Source organism: Crotalus tigris, unplaced genomic scaffold, assembly GCF_016545835.1.
Source record: "Crotalus tigris isolate CLP2741 ecotype Arizona unplaced genomic scaffold, ASM1654583v1 scf7180000023887.291335, whole genome shotgun sequence".
Classification (NCBI taxonomy): Eukaryota; Metazoa; Chordata; class Lepidosauria; order Squamata; family Viperidae; genus Crotalus; species Crotalus tigris.
The window spans coordinates 106,188-129,805 of NW_024100249.1; the positions used below are offsets into that span (position 1 = coordinate 106,188).

At 40.8% G+C, this 23,618-nt stretch overlaps 1 protein-coding gene across 1 annotated transcript in view; it reads right to left on the reverse strand.

Annotated features, from left to right (window-relative positions):
• The window catches only part of APCDD1L (APC down-regulated 1 like), a 54,501-nt gene extending 34,578 nt beyond the window's left edge, over nt 1-19,923 (reverse strand). Inside the window, exon 1 of the mRNA XM_039322213.1 lies at nt 19,559-19,923. Coding sequence (XP_039178147.1) covers nt 19,559-19,595 — 37 coding nt within the window. The 5' untranslated portion in view covers nt 19,596-19,923. The remainder of the gene's footprint in view (nt 1-19,558) is intronic.
• Between the last annotated feature and the right edge of the window lie 3,695 nt (nt 19,924-23,618).

Genomic DNA, 23,618 nt, shown 5'->3' on the forward strand with positions numbered 1-23,618 from the left:
GAGGAGGAAAAGACAGCAAAGTATAGACAGTTAGTATGGGAGAAAAAATGTTAAGACAACTTCCCCTAAGGGTTCTCACAGTACATGGCTTTTGGTGCAAAGTAGTCTGTTTTAGTTTGGCAAGATTTGTATTTATAGTGAGGAACAAAAAAAGGAAACTGCTTAGAAGAACCTCAACATGTCTTTCTTGGTTTTTGGTGACTGATATCAATGCACTCCCTCCTCCTGGAAATCCAGATTATATTCCACCACAATCTGATAGTCAGGGAAGGCACTGTCCTAATATCCAATGCAAGTACTGACAGTCTGCATCATGGAAAGATTCAAAGTAGCTTGCACAGGTTGATGAGCTCATCAGTCAGGGCCAGCACAAAGAGTCCACCAGACCAGCTGTACAAAGATGGCTGGCAACAAGGAAGAGGACTGGGCAGCAGTTACTTAAACAAGCTGTGTATGATATGTTGCCTTCCCACTCAAACTAACAAGTTCTGTGTTGTGACATGTGTGGTTTTGGCTTAACTGACTTAAACTCAGCAATTGAGGTTCATGTGGCTCACTATTCCCTAAAGAACAACTCCATGCCATCAGTAAATCTTACCTCAGTGTAGTGGAATGCACTACACTGTATATTAAAGTGTTAATTAATGGACTGTAAGTGGTTATAGGTAAAATGATTCCTATGTATCAATCTGGATTCATTCCAAATTGAAATATATCTATCCTTATCAGGAAATTATTAGATATGATATAATTTAGTGAAATTAATAAATTTTCTCTAGCCATTTCTTCTTTAAACATATTTGAAGCTTTTGATTCTCAGGAAATGCTATTTTTAAAAAAGATATTAATTAAATTTACATTTGGGGTTGGTTTTTTAAGACTATTCAACATTTCATTATATTACAGCAAATTGCAATAGTAAAGATGAAAATTCTTGTACAGCTTAACTTTTTATTGCAATGCATCCCTGTGATAATTCCAGAACAAGCTTTAAGACATTGGCAAAAAAAGAAAAAGAAATAGAAAGCTTCTGCTTTCATGCAATTTTTTTTACAGTAAATAAAAGGATTCCCTATAGACCTCAGAAACATGCCCAATTCGTAAATCTATTGTGAAGCAGCATAGTTACGGCAAATGATTCCATTTATTATGAAGACTCTTCTAAACAATGGATTTAAACTGAAAATAGGTTAAGAGTCAAATAAGTTTATAAATCAGTGTTTTTTATTCAAAACATTTTTTCTAGAATAAAACAGTGAAAATGTTTTAATAAAACAATGCTTCAAATTTGTAAGAATAAATACACAATTTTGATAAAGGATATTTTTCCTTTAACTCCTTTGATAACCTATTTCAATCAGGATAATTATCATGGTTTGGCTAAAATGAAATCTTTGAAAGCATAACATTTTTATAGATTGAAATATTTTTCTAATAATAGTGAAGTCTTCAATAAAGATCAAATAGAGAAACAAATAAGCAATAAGTTCCTGTGAAGGGGTATTTTTTTATACCAACTCAAATCTCTTTTGGGCAATAGAAATATTAGAGCTTCAGCAACACAGCCGTATATTAATTTTTAGAATTTAATACTTCACTATTCAAAACCACTAAAAGGAATAATGTCAAAAATGTATAGGATATTACTAGAATCAGAAATAGGAGATATACCATATGGATTAAAGGAAGTCTGGCATGGATTAAAGGAAGTTAAGAATACGGATCTTGGTAATTTCATACAGGAGACAAATTGGCAGTTATAAAACCAGGTGGGTTCACCTCAATTTCAATGCAAGATCTCCAGTGGTAAATTATGCATCATTGGCACTGGGTTCCTGTTAAGATTGGCACATATATACCAAAATTATTCTTCCAAATAGTGGAGACGTTGTAAGAAAAGAGTCATTTTCTCCATTTGTGGTGGTCAGGTGATCAAAGTATACCCTTTTGGTGTAAATTTTTTTGAAGAGATAAATATTGTCACTAAACAAAGAACAGAGGTTAAGTTTATTGCACTTATTAACAAGACCAAACCATATGCTTAAACATAAAGATCTGATTATCAACTTAATTTTTTAATTGTGCAACATTGGAAAACTCTAGTTACCTGTTATCAAAGATAAAGATAAAGTAATGAGTCTTCAGAAACAAGAACCACAATTTAACAGAATAACAGAATTGGAAGGAACCTTGGAGATCTTCTAGTTCAACTCCCTGCTCAAGCAGGAGACCCTATACCAGGGGTAGGCAACCTTGGCTCTTTTATGACTTGTAGACTTCAACTCCCAGAATTCTTGAGCCAGCCATGCTGAGGGGAAAGGGAGAGGTTTCCAAGCTGAGCCATGTTGACTCAGGAATTCTGGGAATTGAAGTCCACGAGTCATAAAAGAGCCAAGGTTGCCTACCCCTGCCCTATACCATTCCAGACAAGTGGCTGTCCTGTGATAGAGAACCCACAACTTCTGAAGGCAATCTGTTCCACTGCTTAACTCTCCTCACTGTTAGGAAGTTTCTCCTTAATTCCAGGTTGCTTCTCTCCTTGGTTACTTTCCACCCATTGCTTCTTGTTCTGCCTTCAGGTGCTTTGGAGAATAGGTTTACTCCCTCTTCTCTGTAACACCCCCTCAAATATTGGAACACCGCTATCACATCACCCCTAATCCTTCTTTTCACTAGACTAATTTCCTCAAATTTGGTTGGATTTTATGGTTTACTTTAATAATAATAGATTATAATTTGGTAATTATAATCTATAATTTATATATGGTAAATTTTCACATGTATAGTACCCATTTCTATATTCACACTATAGTAGATCCTTTTTGCATACTCTACATCTTTTTTTCTTTATATGCATCTTGGATTTATATTAATGTAGTTACCTAATATTGCTTGGAAAAAAAACTACCCAGTTTGGCTAAGCTTGCAGGGCTCATGTTTGGACAATCTGGTTTTATATGTGGAGGCAATAGCAAAATTTGGCTCAAAACTAACTATTTCAGTTTAGAATAGCACTACTTTCACTGAGCCAATTGACCCCAGACAGCACAATTTTACAGCTTATTAATACAACTCATGCATTACAGCAAAAGGTTGAACAAGAATATTAACTTAGCTAGGTAGCATCTTAGGTCAAAGATGTCACATGGTATGATTGAATCTCTGGGCAGTTCCACTAAAGCCTTTCAGCCACTCTTACCAACATACCATGGTTGGCACTAGAATGCTGAGCTGACTTGTGGCTGGACTGGGGTTTACCACAAATTGTAAGATGTCCCTTTCACACATGGAAACACTGGAACTCCACATAGCTGAGGAACAGGCCATTCTCATTTAGTGGGAATGCTTTCAAATTCCTACTTCCAACATTTTTGGCTTTCCTTTTTCTCTACAACTGCTAAACCTCTATGGCACCATGACGTCCTTTGCATTAAGCTTCAGAACGGTATCAGACAATTTGCAATTAAAACCCTTTTCCCCACAACAAATGCAGCAAGAGAAAGGTGAGGGCTCCCATTTTTGCACTCCTTAGAGCAGGGGTCCCCAACCTCCGGACCATGGACCAGAACAAGTCTGTGGCCCTTTAGGAACCGGGCTACATAAGCAAACAAAGCTATCATCTGCTCATGGACAGGATCTAGGTAGTACATGAAAACACACACACACACACACACGGTCCACGGGAAAAAACTTTTTCACAGAACCAGTCCCTGGTGCCCAAACAGTTGGGTGTCGCTGCCCTAGAGAACTCAACATCTTTGGAGTTACAGGCTACAAACTACAGGCTGAAGATTTGTGAAAAGTTTGGACAATAGTGACTGTGGCTATGTAGAGGTGCCCTGTATAGGTAAGATAGAAATGAGACACAGTGTTCTTTGTGTAGGAAATGTTCAAACTATTTATCACTTATGCCAGGAATTCTCTGCAAAAACAGATCACCTGACAGAAGACAAGATCTGAGTTAATAGATTTCACCCTAGTCTTGCTTTGCTCTGATTTTCTCATACATGGGTTGTTTTTTTGTTTTGTTTTTTAAAGAAGGCAAATATACATGTCCCAGAATAATGTTGCAGGATCCAATCTGGGTCAGTCACCGGGACCATAGATTTAGTCTTCTGAGCTCTCAGACTCGTGCTGGAACCCATCCTCAGGGAACTTCTCTCTCATCAGAAGTCACCAGAAGTTCTTAGTTTGAATTCCCTGGTAGGTGAATAAGAGGCTACTGTGGGATTATACTTCATCTGTCCTATCTGCTGAACTGAAAATCTATTTAGCCCTTCAAAAAGACGCTAAGCATTTTGGGCCAACTTTTCCCAACCTGCTGTCTTCCAGATCTTTAACACTACAATTCATACCATCTTCAAAAATCTTGCCCATGGTTGAAATAATGGTTGTAGCCATCTAATATACTTTCAGGGAATCAGTCCCAAGAAGGCTGGTTAGCCTCATCACCTCTCTGAAGCTAAGGGTTTATAATACTTTTTGAGTTCTTGATCCTGTAGGGAGGCATTAGGATCAACCAAAGCACAAAACTCTTTTTGGAAATAAGCCCAGTCTATTTCAAAAACCATTAACTTCTTTTTGAGTTGAATATATATCTGTACTATGTCTCCCTGAAATCCAAATACTCATTGATCAGTGACAATTTCCAAGTACCACCAGGGAAAACCCACAAAGAATGACAGAATCATGCTATATTTCAGTGATGATGGATGGAAAAGCTATGTAAACATCCCACATAATAGCAATAACCACAGCTGGGCAACTTCTTAGAAGAGACGCTTTGCAGTGTATGGGAGATCCCACAAAGTACCCCATTTTGAATAATGAAAGCAGTTCCATCTCTTGCTGAGTAACACAACTGTTTTATAGGCTCTCTTTCAGCTGTCTTTGTATGGGCTGTTCATGACCGGGAAGCTGCTTAACTGGGAGAGAAGTCAAGCTCCCAAACACCTCTTTCTTAGTATTTGTATAGCTCTAGTAATAACAACTCTAATGTCGCCAATGTTCATTTTTTGTTCAGCACTTAACCACTCTTCGTTGGAAACATCACCAGAGACATGGCCAAAATTCTACCTACTCTTTCATTAAGTAGTGGAATTCCAGTGCACTATACTAACTATTTTATTTTATGCAAGCCAGACCATCTCAAAATAAAAGAACCCACACTATTTATCCAATCCTTATAGTTTCGTGTCTGAAAAACATTGGCTAGAAACTAGGTTAAGATGAAGAGATGTGCATAATTATTTCATGTGGAGAAAAATTAAATGAAACAACATTGAACAAACAAATCACTAATAAGTAAAATGCATGCTTTCCAATTTGTGTTTAATTTGGATGTCTTTTTTATTCATATATTCAGTCTTTTAAAACAATATTTCACGTAGAGAAAAACATGAGATGATGAATGGACTTCCTTGTGATCTTCTGATTTGAAGCTGGTTGTTCTTCGTGTCTTCATCCCAAGAATAGGGATACGGCTTTTTTTTTTTTAAAAAAAAAAATAGTATTCTATAAAGTAGATTGGAAGAAATGTAAATATATTGCAGTTTTTCTGTTTCCCCCCACAAATGTAGATTGATGAGTAAGTAGATGTTTAAAAACCAAAAATTGCTAGGGGAAAAAAAACCCTACTCAAGGAACGCTACATCTGGCAGAACAAAAGTTTGGAAACTGATTTAGCTCTTGCTGACTTACTTAATTTCCTGAACAATACAGACCATATCATATTAATACCGAACTCATTATCTGCATTTTTATCTCCATGTAGCCAAAACAGCACTATTATAGACTGGAGAGGGTGTCAGCATGTTGGGTGGATGGGGAGCACTTTTCTGCTAGGGGGTAAAAAGATTATGGAAAACTGAGGACTGTCTGAAAAGAGCAAAGGGGGGGGGAACTGGATAGCACAATGTTTCTCAACCGTAGCAACTTTAAGATGGGCGGACTTTGCTGGCTGGGGAACTCTGGGAGTTGAAGTCCACCCATCTTAAAATGGGCAAGGTTAAGAAACACTGGTAGCATATTCTAGAAAAGAGAATTGGTGATAGATTGGCATCCTGAATATTGTATTCTCTGGAATATAAATAACCAAGCCAGGTATAGTTGAAAAGCTGAGCTCTGCTTGGAATAAGAAAATGTGGATAAAATACAGATAATAATCCTCAATTTACAACAGGTTGTTTAGTGACTGTCCGAAGTTATAATGGCACTGAAAAAAGTGACGTGATCATTTTTCACACTTTTGACATTGCTGCATCCTGATGGTCGTGTGCTCAAAATTCAGACGTTTGACAACTGACTCCTATTTATGATGGTTGCAGTATCCCAAGGTCATGTGATCACCTTTTGTGACCTTTTGATAAGCAAAATCAACTGGAAAATCAGGTTCACTTAACAACCCATGTTACTAACTTAACAACTGCAGGGGTTCACTTAACAATTGTGGCAAGGAAAGTGGTAAAATGGAGCGAAATTCACTTCAAAATTATCCTGCTTAGCAACAGAAATGTTGGGCTCAGTTGTGGTCGTAAGTCGAGGACTATCTGTAAAGGAAGAGCTAGTGGATTAGTTCAGCCAACAAACCCACACAAACACTTTTCCTGACTTGTGGCACTTCAGCAACCAAATGGAAATGGCATCTTTCTGTCCTATATTCCCTCTTTGTATCAAAAAAGTCACATTAAGAACAAGTTAAACTACTCAGTTCTCTCATGTGTGGGTTTTACCATTTGATTTTTGGTTGAATGTACTGTAATTGCTGTCTTCATGTTTAAATAGGCAGCTTAATTCATATTTACAAGTAAGGGCCTTTTAATTGAAATCAGCCTGTGTACTCTGCTGTGGTTGAGCCACAGCTGGCATTAAAGAACCCAACATGCGTTCCAGCAATGGCAAAACGTCTATTTGTCTCTCACGACTAGCCTCAAAAGTCTGAACAGTGTTTCCACTTAAACCATGAGAGCTAGTATAGTATACTGGTTAGCATGTTGGACTAGCAGCAGGTCCTAGTCCACTATCCTCCAGAGAATCTCACTGGGTGACTTTGGGCCAGTCATTCTGTCCCAGCTCAAAAGACAGTCATAGTGGCTAGTGCAGTGGTGGCAAACCTATGGCACGGGTGCCAGAGGCGGCACTCAGAGCCCTCTCTGTGGGCACGTGCGCCGTCACCCCAGTCCTACGCCTTCAGCTGGGTTTTATAAAACCTTTTCGCTTTAGGCCTCCGCTGCCATGTGCAAAAAATAAAAAAGGTGCAATCAGTCAATTTCAACTTCTCGTGGAAAAAAAAAAGATCTTGCAAAGTTGGAATTGATTGATTGAACTTTTTAGTCCCACCCAGTCTGCCGTTACCACCACAGCCACGCCCACCCAATGGGCCACACCCACCCAATGAGCCACCCCCCCCCCAGCATTCGACGATGCATAAGTGGGTTTTGGGTTGCAGTTAGGGCACTCGGTCTCTAAAAGGTTCGCCATCACTGGGCTAGTGTGTGATACTAGGAGTGGGGAAACCCAAACTCAAATCTACAAAAGCTCCCTAGAGATTGTACTCTCTCTCAGAACAACCTATCTCACAAAGTTGTTTGAGGGGGGAAAAAACTGGACAAGCGAGCATGGTATTAAGGTATTCACCACCTTAAGCTCAAAAAAGAAAAGTGGGATATAAATTAAATAAACAACACAGCTAAGTCAAAGACCATCATGGCATTCAAATCAGAGTGGTTTCAATGATATTACCTTCCCCAACCCAGTAAGAATCTTGTACCACAACTCCTGTAGTCTAAGTTATCCACCAAGATGGCAAGGGTCTTAGCAGATTATAGAGAGATCCAGGTTGATAAAAGCTTTTTAAACTCCTTTTTCATCTTGTGGAACCTCTTTCAATCCTGTTGTTTTGGTCCAACCAGAGATAAGAAGTACTATTCCATATATAAGCAAAAGAAAATGACAACATTGAATACCACTGAAATATGGAACACTAAGAGAAACATACAGGTAGCCCTCAGCTTATGACCACAATTGAGCCTAATATTTTTGTTGCTAAGCAAGATAGTTGCTAAGTGAGTTTTGCTCCATTTTATGACCTTTTTTGCCACAGTCATTAAGCAAATTATTGTAGTTGTCAAATGAAACTTGGTCATTAAGCGAATCCAGCTTCTCCCATTGATTTTTCCTGTCTAAAGCCAGCTGGGAAGATCACAAATGATGATGACATTATGCCAGGATAGTGTAACTGTCATAAATACATGCCAGTTGCCAAGTGCCTGAATTTTGACCACATGACCACGGGGTTGCTGCAACAACTGTAAATGTGAACTGTATAATATTCTGAAAACCACCCAGTTTTGGTTACCACATTATAAAAAAGATATTGAGACTATGGAAAGAGTGTAGAGAAAAGCAACAAAGATGATTAGGGGCCTGGAGGCTAAAACATGTGAAGAACAGTTGCAGAAATTAGGTAAGTCTAGTTTAATGAAAAGAAGGACTGGGGTGATATGATAGCAGTGTTCCAATATTTGAGAGGCTGCCACAAAGAAAAGGGGGTCAACTTATTTTCCAAAAGCACCAGAAGATTAGACAAGAAACGATGGCTGGAAACTAATCAAGGAGTGAAGCAACCTAGAACTAAAGAGAAATTTCCTAACAGTGAGAACAATTAACCAGTGGAACAGCTTGCCTTCAGAAGTTGTGGTTGCTCCATCACTGGAGGCTTTTAAGAAAAGACTGGGCAGCCACCAGTCTGAAATGATTTAACATCTCGGGGGGGGGGTTGGACTAGAAGACCTCCAAGGTCCCTTCCAGCTCTGTTATTCTGTTAACTGTTCTGTTAACCCTGTCCTTATAATCAAAGATGAGCCCTACAAAAATATACAGTTAAAATGAAAAAAATATTCATTTATTCTGTTTCCATAATGTACTTCTATGTTCATATTACCAACTCTAGTGGTTCGTAGCTTTGATGAAGCAGATCTCTAAGCCAGCTTTCAATATGCGAGGGAAGTGAGATTTGGTGTTGAGTGCATATGTACGGGTGGGAAAGGATGGCTGTTTCCTTCTTTCTAGCTTGCCACTCTCTGATAATGTTATTTTTGAAACTTTCAGATAAAAATCTAGAGCTCATAATGAAGTGTGAGGCAATAAGGTCCAGCAACCAACGATCCTGTTGGATGGGTACACTCAGCTTAGTAGAGGCCTGTCTTTGATCTTGCCTTCACACATGTTTCTCCTTGAATGCAGCCAAAAAAACCTTTAAATGTCAACCTGACAACAAGTTAAAGCTGAAAATTTACTGACTACACCTTGCCATCCATATTGTTTTCTGAATACCATTTCACTAGCGTCTTTAACGCTTTCCAGAAAATAGCTTCCAATGCAGATTAAAGAAAAAAAATTCAAATTTTACTTAAACTTGACCATTGCAAAGAATGCAGTCACTTTGCTTCTTAGAAGAAGAGTAGTTTCTATTGCTAATTGCCACATCATCAGTCTCACATATAGAAGGTGAAAGAAGATGTCCCCTTGTATAACATACTCTCCCAAAATCAGAGAAGGATGGACAAGTCAGCTCACACTAAAGGCTTGTTTCCCTAAAGCAGTGATGGCGAACCTTTTAGAGACCGAGTGCCCAAAAACTGCCCCCGCCCCCGCTCCACCCTCCTGCCCCGCCCCTGCTCTGCCCCCCACCCCCTGCCCTGCCTGCCTACAGGACTACTCACCGCATCCAGGGCCCACCGCAGATCGCCCAGGCAGCCCAGCAGCGCTATGGCGGCCACACCCTCTGTCCACGCCCTGCAGTATCAACGGCATGATGGGGTGTAAGGCAGAGTCTTGTCTATGCTGCCTGGCTGCCATGTCCTTGGCTGCGCTGCTCCATGTGGGCCACGCTCGGGGGCAACTCTCCTTCAGGGGGGCTGCTGGAAAGGAGGGGGTCGCGGGGGCAGGCAAGGCTGGGGCAACGGCACGTGTGCCCACAGAGAGGGCTCCGAGTGCCACCTCTGGCACCACTGCCCTAAAGCTACATCACCACTCCTAGAAATCCCAAATCCCTTTTTCCAAAAGGCAACTGGACTTTCTTGGTTTTTTTCCCTTGAAAAAACAATTGCTTCTCATCCAAGAAGTTTCTTCAGTTCAAAACTGTTCAGGAAAAAAATGTTCAGAACTGAAGAAATTTCTTGGATGAGAAGCAAAATGTTTTCAAGGGAAAAAAACCTCAAGAAAGTCCAATTACCTTTTGGAAAAGCACCTTTGGGACAACCATGACCTGAATGATTGAGAATCTCCATAGAAGCTCCTAGAAATGTTTATCCGGGACTGGACTAGCAGTGCGGTAAAAGGATATGACTGAAAGAGAGAAGGTGAAATGTCTCAAGCCACTTCTCCCATGAGTTATGATACAGTGACAACACACGCCTGGGGAAAACTCTTTGCATTGTCCCAATAATCAGATTTATTGCCAGGAAAAAGGAGTTAAGTTACAGAATTGTAGAAAACAGATAGCTTCCCTTTTTCCATTGAGTATTTTAAGGCACAAGCTTTTGGATGAGTCTAATCCTCATCCTGACTGCCTCTTGGTGCAGGGAAGATGCTGTTACTGCCATTTGATGGACAAAGAGCAAAGGAATAAAGATCTCTGCTGGTCCTGCAATATTTTCCAAATCTCCATTCCCAGGCTCAGAGAATTCCAGTACAGGTGTACGGCTCCAAGTTTTAAACATACAAAATGGTTAAATAGAAAAGCTCCTCTTTATAATGCATGTACAGCACACGTAGGACTTGCATTGCAGCTTTAAGGAGATCCCACATTGATGCAAATCACACTTTATTAGCCTTCCACAATTAGCTTCTTTTCAAAGAATTGCTAGCTAGCCCACACTGTGGCCTCCACACACCTTAGGGGGCTACACTTGAAAAAACAGTGAATCCTTCCTTCCTTCCTTCCTTCCTTCCTTCCTTCCTTCCTTCCTTCCTTCCTTCCTTCCTTCTCCTTCCTCCTTCCTCCCTTCCTTTCCCCATCTCCTTCCTTCCTTCCTTCCTTCTCTTCATTCCTTTTCCCTCCCTCCCTCCCCCTTCCTTCTCCTTCCTCCTCCGTCCCTTCCTTCTTCCCATCTCCCTCCCTCCCTCCTTCCTTTCTTCCTTCCTTCCTTCCATCCTTTTCCCATCTCCTTCCTTCCTTCCTTCTTCCCTCCCTCCCTTCCTTCCTTCCTTCCTTCCTTCCTTCCTTCCTTCCTTCCTTCCTTCCTTCCTTCCTTCCTTCCTTCCTTCCTTCCTTCCGCCCCATGGAACATATTTAAAAAGTTTTACAAAGGACTGAGACTTTTCTTCAAGCAGCAAAACTCAATGTTAAAGTTCAGTTATTTTGGTATTTTCCCCAGCCCTACCACCACTGAATCTCTCCGAATCCTAAACAAGGCAAGGAAAGTCTGCAGAACGCACTTTCTGTACCAACAACCACCATAGGAGGCTTCTGTATTTTCTTCTGTTTCATTTAGCAAAGTGTTTTTTTGTGCATGCATGTGTGTGGTATGTGATATGTGAACATGTCCACATGTACAGACTTCCTCCCTAGGGTCTAATCCAGTGGTTCTCAACCTGTGGGTCGGGACCCCATTTGGGGTCAAACGACCATTTCACGGGGGTCGCCAAACCACGCTGTCCGCCATTTTTTTTCCTTTTCCCTAGCTGTCCTACTCACTCTTATTGGTGGCCACACCCACTTGGGGGTCACCACAACATGAGGAACTGTATTATGGGGTCACGGCATTAGAAAGGTTGAGAACCACTGGTCTAATCAGAGTGGGTGTACATGTGTTTTCTGGGTGTCTTCTGCCTGTTGGGGAGTCTCCAGTCAGGGAGTTTGCATAGGTGTTTCCTGACTGTTTTTGTTTCTGCTAACACCTTGCGTTGCATGTAGGCATATTTATGTCAACATGAGTACTGGGAAGCGGAAGATATCTGCATATGGTCTGCACTGCATCACATAACCAAGAAAAAGAAAGAAGAGGACCTTCAAATGGACCAATCACCAACATTTTGACTTCTGCTGCATTGAGTCCTGTTTTCAGTATAGAACAAAGATTCTCAACCTCGGCAACTTTTGGAAGGGTAAATTTCAACTCCCACAGTCCTCTGCTAGCCATGCTTAAAGTTGCTGAGGTTGAGAAACATTGCATTAAATCTTAAATTCAACTTATGAAAGAGTAATTCCTATGATCACTCAACATGCTATATGCTCATAGCTTAAGACAACGTCTTGGTTCACATAACATGCTCCAACAAAAGATTCAGTTACAGTTTTGTTCCATACCATATTCACCTTGTGAACTCTAAAGCTTTCTCCTTCCGTTTTGTATTTAAGATGGACAGTGATTAATATTTATATGTTACTTATATGTAAGGGTGTAGGTCTATACATATGTTGTATATAGTATGTTTAACAATTTGAGAGCAAGCAACTAAATTTCATTTTTAGTGTGTGCCATTGTGCTCACATTAAAATGACAATAAAGGTTATCTATCTATCTATCTATCTATCTACCTACCTACCTACCTACCTACCTACCTACCTATCTATCGAAACCCAAGCCCTAGAACACAACGAACCACAATCCACAATACAAATATCTTTAATTTTAGTATAGCATTTTATCCCAACCCAGACAAGCCATTTCTTCTTCCATCTATTGCTGAAGGATGCAAGGAAGGGTTCAAAAAAAGACTCTGAAACAATGAACTTCTATTTTTAAATTCAGTCAGCTCAAAATAATTAGCACAAACCACAGAGTACAGCAGCACGTAGAATAAAATCACATCAGTTAAAAACTATTTGAGAGACACGGTTCTTCCCAGCCCTCTGAATGCCAAGAGTTAACCACACACCTCTTTATGAAAAAGTTTCATGGAGTAAGACCCAACATAGATGCTAAGAAAAGAAAACAAGGCAATATCCCCTTCAGACAGCAGGCAGAGAAGCTGCATAGCATAATATTGGTCCCATATTTTTAAAACAACCCACACTGAAGGCTAGTACATATTCAAGGATCTTTTATGTCAAACAAGATTTTTGCATGCTGGGGGGGAGAGGAAGCTTAAAAGGTCAACATGTTGTCTACATTTGCATGGACCAAGAAAACTAACAAGTGATTTGATTCGCTTTTCTCATATACAGTAATATATCAGAGGCTCAGTCCTGCAACAATGAGATGGATACATGCAAACAGTTACTTGTTTCAGCTGCATCCACCAGTAGCATACAATGCATCTCCCTGAACAGGGATGTTGCCCACCTTCAACCTAAAAAGAGGGTCAGCTCTAACACAATAACACCAGTAAGTCCAGTTCTATTAATTATCTGACTGCCTAGCTTTACTATTGCCCATTAGTCTTCTGCATGAGTCTCTTGAATCACTCTCTGTTCTTGCCCCAATGCCTCAAAGTCCCTCTTAGAAGACTAAGCATCTATGCCACTCATATGCCATTCAGGCACTCCCTGAAGCACTTCAGAGGTTAAATTCTTTGTTGATTTGGTGGTCTAGGAAAACTGTAACAGTATAACAGAGTTGGACGGGTCTTCTACTCCAAGCCCCTGATCAGACAGGAGATCCTATACTGTTCTGGACAAATGGCTAATCTAAAACAGATGCCTTCAATTGTCACACATCTATTTTTCTCTAATAAATAGATAATCCCTAACCACCACCCATTATTAATGGGTCAGAAATCCTCCTCCCAACCACGATGTGATGGAATATAGTTCAGAATTGCAGGAGGGAGGGGCTCTTTCCCAGAGAGGAAACTAGACAGCAAAGCTTGAACTTTTTGGTATGCAGGGAAAGGGTGAAAGTGGACCCTCCCTAGCATTTCACAGAGTATATCTAGTAGTTATACAGATTGTTGCTTGAGTCTAGCAAGATTTCTCTCAATCGCTGAACACAATAATAATACAATCTGAAAGCAACTCTACCTATCATTCTTGGTTCCTTGGGTTTTACACATACAGTACATAACCACTCTTAATATTACTATTATCTACAAAAGTGCAGCTCTCACAAGGGACTACATGCTTTAGTTTCTAAATCCACTAGTTTTATAAGCAGCCTTTATTTATGGGTGAGGGGAGTGAGTGGGTGAATGAATGTATCTGTCTATCCAGCAGGAAGAAGACTCCTGTGGCAGGTAGGCATGGTTTACAGAAGATCTGTTACTATATGCAGGAACTGAGATGTCCCAGATTTAATTTTAGATAAGTGACTGTCCAGTCTCTTCTTTAAAAACCTCCAATGATAAAGCACCCACAACATCTGAAGGCAAGCTGTTCTACTGGTTGATTGTCCTCACTGTTAGGAAATTTCTCCTCAGTTCCAAGTTGCTTCTCTCCTTGATTAGTTTCCATTCATTGTTTCTTGTCCTGCCCTCTAATGGTTTGGAAAATAAACTGATCCCCTCCTCTTCGTAGCAGCCCCTCAAATACTGGAATACTGCTATCATGTCCCCCCTAGTCCTTCTTTTCTCTAGACTAGCCAAACCCAGTTCCTGTATTCTTCATATGTTTTAGTCTCCAGGCCTTTAATCATCTTAGTTGCTCTTGTCTGCACTTTTTCCAAAGTCTCAACATCTTTTTTTTAAATGTGGTGATCAAATCTGCATGCAGTATTCCAGGTGTGGCATTACTAGGGTTTTTTATTTATTGCTTTATCTGCTACTGCAGATTATAACGCTAAAAACAAAGATCTTTTTATCTCAGGCCATCTTAACCTTCTACTTGGATCTAATATGATATTTGATAATCATATGATATTTATTAAATTAAGATCCTGTCTTTTGTACCAAAACTCAATGAAACATACATAGCGTTCCCTGCTCCAACTTTTTCCCAGAACAGTAACCCTGTGAAGTAGGCTGGGTAGAAAAAGTGTGACTGCCCCAAAGATATCCCACTCAGCTTCCGTGGCTGAGGGCAGAACTTAGATCGCTCTACTTTTTTCCAACATTTTGGCCATCACCCTACCATGGTTTGCTTTTAGCTATCAATCAAATATGTTGAAACTCCAGGTTCTAAGGTTTCTCAACCTTGGCAATTTTAAGATATATATATATGGACTTCAACTCCTAGAAATCCCCAGAGAGTCTGACAGGCTAAGGAATCCTGGGAGTTGAAGTCCACGTATCTTAAAGTTGCTAAAGTTTAGAAACACTGTTGTAAGATGTGAATATCAGTAGCCTCGCATTCTGCAGAGATCCACAAGTCCATCATTAATGTATTTTATGTATTAATGTATTTTGTATGGCTACCCATCTCAACAAGTGAACTCAAGGCTCCATCGTTATACCTCACTTTCCAGATGTATTTCCATAAAGTAAATGGATGTCAGCCATGTTTGGGTGGCTTCAGATTTTACAAAACTTGCCAGGGAATGTCATGTTTATATACACAGATGTCAACTCTCATCAACATTTGAGCAACTAGCAATCCTTCTCTGCCTCATGAAGGCCCACTGTGTGCATATAAATATTCTTCTTGATATACTATAGATTGGCATTAGTTGCTTGAGAAGGGAGCTGCTTTCGGAACCCATCCCAGCCCAAGCAAACAGAAGCAGAACCTTAACACATGATGATGATGATGTGTGTGTGTGTGTGTGTGTGTGTGTGTGTGTGTGAGAGAGAGAGAGAGAGAGAGAGAGAGAGAGAGAGAGAGAGAGAGAGAAACCCTTTTGTTGCAATATAAAATCTGCAGGCCAAGAGATCAGTGACTTGGGATTTCAAATGAAAAAGACCAAAAGAGCACAAGAAAATAGTATTTTTCCCACTCAAAAAAATCAGCCAAACTATCCATCTGGTGACGGACGTTCTTCTCCACAGAACAAGACAAAAAATAGAGGAGTAAGATTTGTGTTTATGCCGCCTCCAGACTTTTTGCTATATTAACTACCATTGGTTATTGTGGCCACTCTTCTGGAATTGACCTTGGACAGACTTAAGAAAACCATTTAGGCTTAAAACATGAGCCAAGATTCAACCAGGCTACCCACAGAGCCCGCTGTCAATCCCAGAATATGGAAAGGGAAAAGAAAGAACAGAAGGGTTCTGAATACGACATTGTCTTAGATTTAGCACATCCCCACCTCCCCCCCAACACCACCATCTGGTATTTTGGGCACAAGAGACACAGGAAGCCTCATCCATTCTGGGCAACAGACAGGGGTGTTGGATGCTTTTCCTGGTTCTCCATCCATTCTGCATTACAAATAGGAGCCCAGGTGGCTCAGCCCACACAGGAAACAGATTTATTAAGTCTCGCACATTATGCTACTTTTGGAGAGAATTCCCCATATTCTCCAGAGCACAATATTGGGAAGAAGTATCGTTTTTTTAAAAAAAAAAAGAGTGCTAAAAGCAAGGAACAATTTGGCCAAGTTCTCTTTAAAAAGATGGTGAAAGAAAATCTGTTTATTCCAAATAGAGACTGGCTCTTGAAAATGCAGCCGTGATTAACTTTCACCCTGCATTAGTAGTTCTCCTGACATTCTCAACATACTCATTGGCCATTTCATTCTGTGCAGAATTTACTTTTTTCAAAAAGCCAAGAAAGTCAGCATTCTCCCACTCTTTCAATATATACGAGTGGCTGGGAAATCCTCCAGAGTTTAAGTCCACACATCCTAAACATGCCCAGATTTGATAGACACTAAGCTAGGGGAATTGCTACTCTTAGGCTAATGAAAAGAATACCAAACATGCTTTTTGGATGGCATGCCTATTTAATATTTAATAAAAAAGTGGATTGGGTTTTTAAGTCTCATATTATAAGAAACTCTTTGCTAAGAGTGTGGAGAAAGTATTATAAAAGTGACTTCAAAATACCATTATGGGCTATACCTCGGCATGCCATAGAAGGTATAAGGAAAGGGGTAAATATGGACAAGGTCTCTTACGTACAGTTATTAAGATGGGATGGCCAAGACTGGCAGTTAAAATCTTTGGAAGAATTAACACATGAAAACTTAACTTATTCATGGTTCCAATATAGACAAATAGTGGATAGATGGAAGATGGATTGTAAAATGGGCTGGCTTAGAGAAGATGGAATTTTTTTAAAACAAGTAAGAGATCAAAGGCCAACCCATATTAAGAGAGTTTATGGGGTTTTAGTGGAATTAGATTCAGAACTTGAACTAGTTAAAGATTGTATGATTAAATGGGCACAGAATATTGGTGAAACGATTTCAATGGATACTTGGGAACTTATTTGGATAAGAAATGTTAAATTCACACAAGCGCAAAATTTAAGAGAGAATTTTTATAAGATGTTTTATAGATGGCACCTTGACCCAAAGAAAATGTCCATTATGTACCCTAATCTACAGCCGAAATGCTGGAGATGTGGATATTTGGATGCTACCTATTACCATATTTGGTGGACGTGTAAGCATATAAAAGCTTTTTGGATTAAGATATGGTGGAATATTCAAAGAATTTTTAAAAGAAGGGTAAAATTTACTCCGCAATTATTTTTACTAGGTATTGTTATTGACTGTGATGCTAAGGAGGTTATATTGATGTTAAATTTGATTACAGCCGCTAGGTTGTTAATAGGACAATATTGGAAGAAGGAATCTTTGCCTACTTTACAAGAATGGTTTCATAAAGTTTCGTATTTGGCAGAAATGGCAAAGATTTCGGCTTTCTTAAAGGAGCAATCTCAAGAAAAATTTTTTGCGGTATGGGAAAAATGGATAAATTTTATACAACATAATTTGGATATGGAAAAATATTATTTAGCCTTTTTATAATTTGTAATGATTGTTTTTTCTTTCTTTCTTTCTTCTTTTTCTTTTTTATATATATACATTTTTAATGTATTATTATTCATATATTTTTTTTTTTATATATATATATGCTTTATTTTTCGTCTACTTTCTTCTTTCTTCTTTCTCTCTCTCTCTTCTCTTTTTATTTTTTATTTTTTTTCTTTTTTAGTATATATTATTCATTTTAAAGTTTATGTTATGTATATTATTTCTATATATATTATTACTGTGATTTTTATTATTATTATTAATTATTTTATAAATTGCAAATGTTATTTTTAAAATATTTGTTAAATAATCCTATATTCAGTTCTGGGAAGTCGGGGGGGGGTGGGGTGGTTGGGGAGGGGGGGGTGGATTTTTATTTGTAAAACTTTTGAAAAATTTCAATAAAAAAAAAAAAAAAAAAAAAGAATACCAAACATGCAAATTGGTTCATCCATATGTAAGCTAATATGCTAATTCATGGGGGGGGGGTTGCAAACAGGTGAATTCAGTTCCTCCCTCTTGTGACTACATTATATACTGCCCCACATCCCAAAAGTGTTTTTTTTTTATTTTAAAGTCAACTGGACTGTCTGATTTTTCTTTAAGACGTTTCGCTTCTCATTCAAGAAACTTCTTCAGTTTCTTGGATGAGAAGCAAAACATTCTCAAGAAAAAAAATGAGAAAGTCCAATTGACTTTTGGAAAAGTAATTTTGGGGCAACTATGAGCTGGATGAATGAGAACCTCCAGAGATGTATTGCCCCACATAGAACAAGGTACTTTGGATTAATCAGGAAAAACTATTACTTTCTTAACTGCCCAGCATTATCATTATCACTGATTGCAATATTTAAACACTGATGGGAGCGGATTTGCTCTTTGTTAAGGATAACCCTCCGAGTGTACAAAAGCAAAATTAGTAAAAGCTTTTGCGGCATCTTTAAAAGGTCAACACATTTATTTTAACAGACGCTTTCACGGATTAGCTACCAAACATGCCGTTTACGGTACTGCTGTTCCTGGTTTTCTGATTTCCAGCTAACTGACCTTCCATTGCAATCCAGGAGTAATTCCGTGATTAGATTCTGTTAACACACTTGAACCTCAAACTTTTCCAAACCCGATGCAGACTAAACCAGTGTACAAATCAAGCTAGCTGCGGAGGGTCGAGAATAGGACCGCGCTGCTATTCTGGCAGCGCGTTTAAACATCGTAGTTTGAGTTTAACGATCCCAGGTTAAGTCACAGGTAACCAAGTTTTCCGCAGCGCGATTTCCACCGTCTCTTCGACGGCAGCCCATCTATCAAGTTGCGTGCGCCACACGCTCGGATTGACATTTGACTTTAACATTTCAATAAAGGAGAATATTTGCAGCTCGGGGTTGACATGAGGAATCCTTGGTGCTCTCTGAGCTTGCTTGGTTTCTTGCAGACGTCTCATTACTCAAGCTAGGTAACACCATCAGTGCTTGCAAACCAGCAAGCTCGGAGACCACCAAGGACCCCTCACTTTAACATTTCTCCGGGCCCATTCCAAGGCCCATTCCCGCCAACCCGGCAACCCGGAGCTCGCTACGCTGTAAAAACCATCCTGGCGGGGGCGGACATCGCTTTCCCGAAAGGCATCAACAGCCCCGATTTAAACTCGACGGCGCCAAGAACGCCAATCCCGGGCCGAGCCAGGAAGCCACACAACCGCCCTTCCGACCCACCCGCCTCCAAATTCAACGAGCAGCCGAGCCTTGCCTAACTCTCACCTAAGCAGAGGGCCACGAGCGCCCAGGATCGGAGCATGGCCAAAGCGGAGCCTCTCCTCTCTTCAGCGAGCCGGAGGGCGAGAGCAGCCCAGCCGCGGGGGACGCTCAGCGCGCGTTGCCTCGGCAGAAAAGCCACCTGGCGTCCATGGGGTGCTGCGGACCGGGAGCCGAGCCGAGCCCGCTTGGCAAAGGAAGCCGACGAGGGGTCGCTCTTTCGGGCGCTGCTCCGAGAAAGAGATTGCAGGACGCCGCCGCCGCCGCCGCCTCGCACAGCGCGCTCCTTCGTCTCCAGCCCCGTCTGCGGAGAGCTCCAAAGGCGGCTCGGCAGACTCCCCGGGCCCGCGCCAGAAGAGGTGGAGACTCCCCAGCCGCACACGCCCCACGCGCGCGGGGGCGCCGCCGTCTCCAAAGCTCTCCCACCCCACCCCACCCCAGGAGGCGGAGAAGGGAAAGGTGCCCCGCCGGATTTCGCGGCCGCACTCGAACGGCGGGGATGGTCAGCCAGGTCACGTGAATGCCCGCGGTTGCGTTCACACGTTTAAGCCGGGCTAGGGTTTCTGCGGCTTACGCGTGTTGCGCGAAGGCAACCCTTTGAGTTACTTGGGGCAGTGGACCGTGCGAAGGCGGAACGCGAGCGGAGCGTTTCAGTGAACAGCTGAAGGCAGCCCGTAGGCGTTTCTATGGGGAGGAAGGAGGCGGGTGGCCCTCTCGGTTGTAAGAGGGAAAGCGACTGGCGGCAGCGTTTGGGGAAATCCTTAGGGCCGCGGGGTATGGTTGAAAAAGTCAAGGTGACAGCCGCGTTGGTGTGATCAGAAGAGCAGCGTGGTTGGTTAGGCCTTCCAGCCTTAAACTATTGGAGGGCCCAGGTCTGGGAATCCGGCCTTGGATTAAGGCAGTGCTTCCCAAGGTGCTTTTTTTCAAGAGGCAACTGGACTTGACACACCCACACTTGAAACCCTTATAAACAGAACACCGACACTGACATCCCCTAAATCAGTGTTTCTCAACCTTGACAATTTTAAGGCACGTGGACTTCAACTCCCAGAATTCCACAGCCAGGAATGTTGGCTGTGGAATTCTGGGAATTGAAGTCCACATGCCTTAAAATTGTCAAGGTTGAGAAACACTGCCCTAAATGCTGAAGATGTTACCTAGCCTGGTAACGAAATGTTCACAAGGTTGATACAATATGGAATAAAACTATGACAGAATCTGGATGCTCTGCTTCGGATACAACGCTTATATGCTATGTTCTGGATAGAAGGGAGTGAATTGCCAATAATCTTTTCTGCCATCCTCACCACCGCCATTCATTATAGAGAAATATTACTGGTACTTACACATGAGAACTAGAAGATAATTTAAGACAGTCTTCCATAGCTTTGTGCCTTCCTATTGGGCTAAACTGTGAATCCCATAAACTCCAGTGAGATTTGTAGTTGAGTATTATAGAAGTAGTCCAATGCATCTGGATGGGACCAGGCAGGGCTTTTTTTCTAATAGAACGCCCAGGACGGAGTTCCGGCACCTTTTTTTGGATGGAACTTTGTAGGGTAGGCAAGGCGGGTTGTATGATGTGTGTGAGCTCCGGCACCTTTTTTTTTTTTTTTTTAGAAAAAAAGCACTGGCACCACATATGGAAAACGTGGCTTCTCCTAAGGCAGTGGTTCTCAACCTGTGGGTCGGGACCCCATTTGGGGTCGAACGACCATTTCATGGGGGTCACCAAACAACGCAGTCTGACATTTTTTCCCCCTTTTCCTTAGCTGTGCTGCTCCCTTTTATTCTATTGGCTTTTGAAAACCAATAGAATAGACTCTCTTGAACAGAGTCTAATTCTATTGGCTTTCAAAAGCCAATAGGAATTGTCCAGGCTACCTCTGCCCTGCTGAGCCCGCCAAAAGTCCCATTCTGCAAACGGTGCTGCACCAGTTGAGTAGTCCTTGACTTACGACCGGTTGAGTAGTCCTCGACTTACGACTGGTTGGGGGTCGCGGCATTAAAAAGGTTGAGAACCACTGTCCTAAGGCTATCAGGAGTCATACTAACCTAAGACTTTAACTTGAGTCAAACTCAACTTCTGGGTTACCACACCAATGTAGCTTTTGTGATGACAACAATATAGAAGTGGATTGTTATCACTGTCCTCTGAGATGTTGGTGGGTTTTTTTTAAATACGTTTTTTGAGTTTTTTACTACCCAGTCTGGCCAACAGCTTTGGGATTCTACAGTGGTTCCTCCATCCAAGTGCTACTTTTTTACATTTAGCCACTTTATGTCCTAGAAAGCCAAAGCTGTCTCAGGGCTGCCTCCTACTAAGACTCTTAGCTTACAAATAGAATTGCAACTCAATCCTTAGGAGACATTTTCTATTGTCGAACTCACACAAATAAGTTTCCCTGGTTTATATCAGAGTATTAGGGAAAGAACAACAGTTGAGGCAAAATCTCATGTTTTGCCTTACATGTAAGCAACCCGCATCCCATCTTAAGGATCAGAATTAGGTGATATTTTTATTTTTGGCAATGCATTGAGGTAGCTACCATCCCTATTACTGTTCCATACAACTTTAGCAAGAACAGAATGTTCTTCTGTAGCAGATCATCTCATAATTGCTCCAGTATCTTTCAATAAAATATTTGAAAATATCCTAGAATCTACATCATCTTGGTCGTGATCCAGTTCTGGTTCTTCTTCTCTCATGAATCATATTATTTTAATCAAATCACCAATGGTCGACACTAAAATGTAGTGAAAGGCATGAAGAATATAGTTGATGAACCATGTAAAGTTGGGTTGGCTAGAAATATGAATTGGAAGGCACCAATACATTCTAGTGGTGTGTGTGAATCTTTTCCATAAAATCTTCTAGTTTAGTATGTTCTGACCTTGGTAATGGGTTGGCAACTCTTGTATGACCGTATCTGCAATAAATTAAGATTGAGCCAAATTGAAGTTGAGACTGGAATAAGAGTCTCCTCACAGTGGCCTCTTCCAGGATCCTCCATTAAGTTTCATTCTGCCTGATGCCATTCTCAGTAGGCAAAATGATCTGAACTAAAGACCTAAATTGGCCTCATTGGAGAGAAAATGCATTGAGAAAAATGCCACCAGCTCTAGACATGATACTAAATGGCTCTGCCTTGTTTTTCTTGCCTCCCTGCCCAGAAAGAAAGACAGACGCTCTCATATTGCTCATTGGCATGAGCTAAAAATACAGCATTGACTAAAGGAGAACATAAAGCAATTTTTTATTCTTCCAATAAAAGGAAGCATTATAATCCCTCATGTCCCAAGGTTCTTCTAGGTCAGTGGTTCTCAACCTGTGGGTCGGGACCCCATTTGGGGTCGAATGAGCATTTCACGGGGGTCGCCAAACAACGCAGTCCGCCATTTTTTTCCCCTTTTCCTTAACTGTGCTACTCCCTTTTATTCTATTAGCTTTTGAAAGCCAATAGAATAGACTCTCTTGAACAGAATCTAATTCTATTGGCTTTCAAAAGCCAATAGGAATTGTCCAGGCTGTCTCTGCCCTGCTGAGCCCGCCAAAAGTCCCATTCTGCAAACGATGCTGCACCAGTTGAGTAGTCCTCGACTTACGACGGGTTGAATAGTCCTCAACTTACGACCGGTTCGGGGTCGCGGCATTAAAAAGGTTGAGAACCACTGTTCTAGGTAGATAAAGGATTAAAGCTAGGATGAAATAACTTGGATGTTTTAATGCCCACCCCACATTCTCAGTTACATTTTGAGATGTGCCACTAAGCATACTTTTATTGATCAAACAGAATTGTAAATGCTTCCTGGAGAATTTACAGTGTATAAATAAAACCTCACAGTGTTCAGGAATGAAATAATTTCTTATAACCATTCACATACAGTAGGTAATTAAATTTAGGCTTCAAACTACTTGTTCTTTCCCCTGAAAAAAAATGCCCATCAAAATGTGGTTAGAAAATGAAGTTACTTTCAGAAGGAAACATAATCTATTCTTTTTGGAGCCCTCCCAAATTTTAATGAGATCCAGAAATTAAGTACATCAACTATGAAAAATTACAGA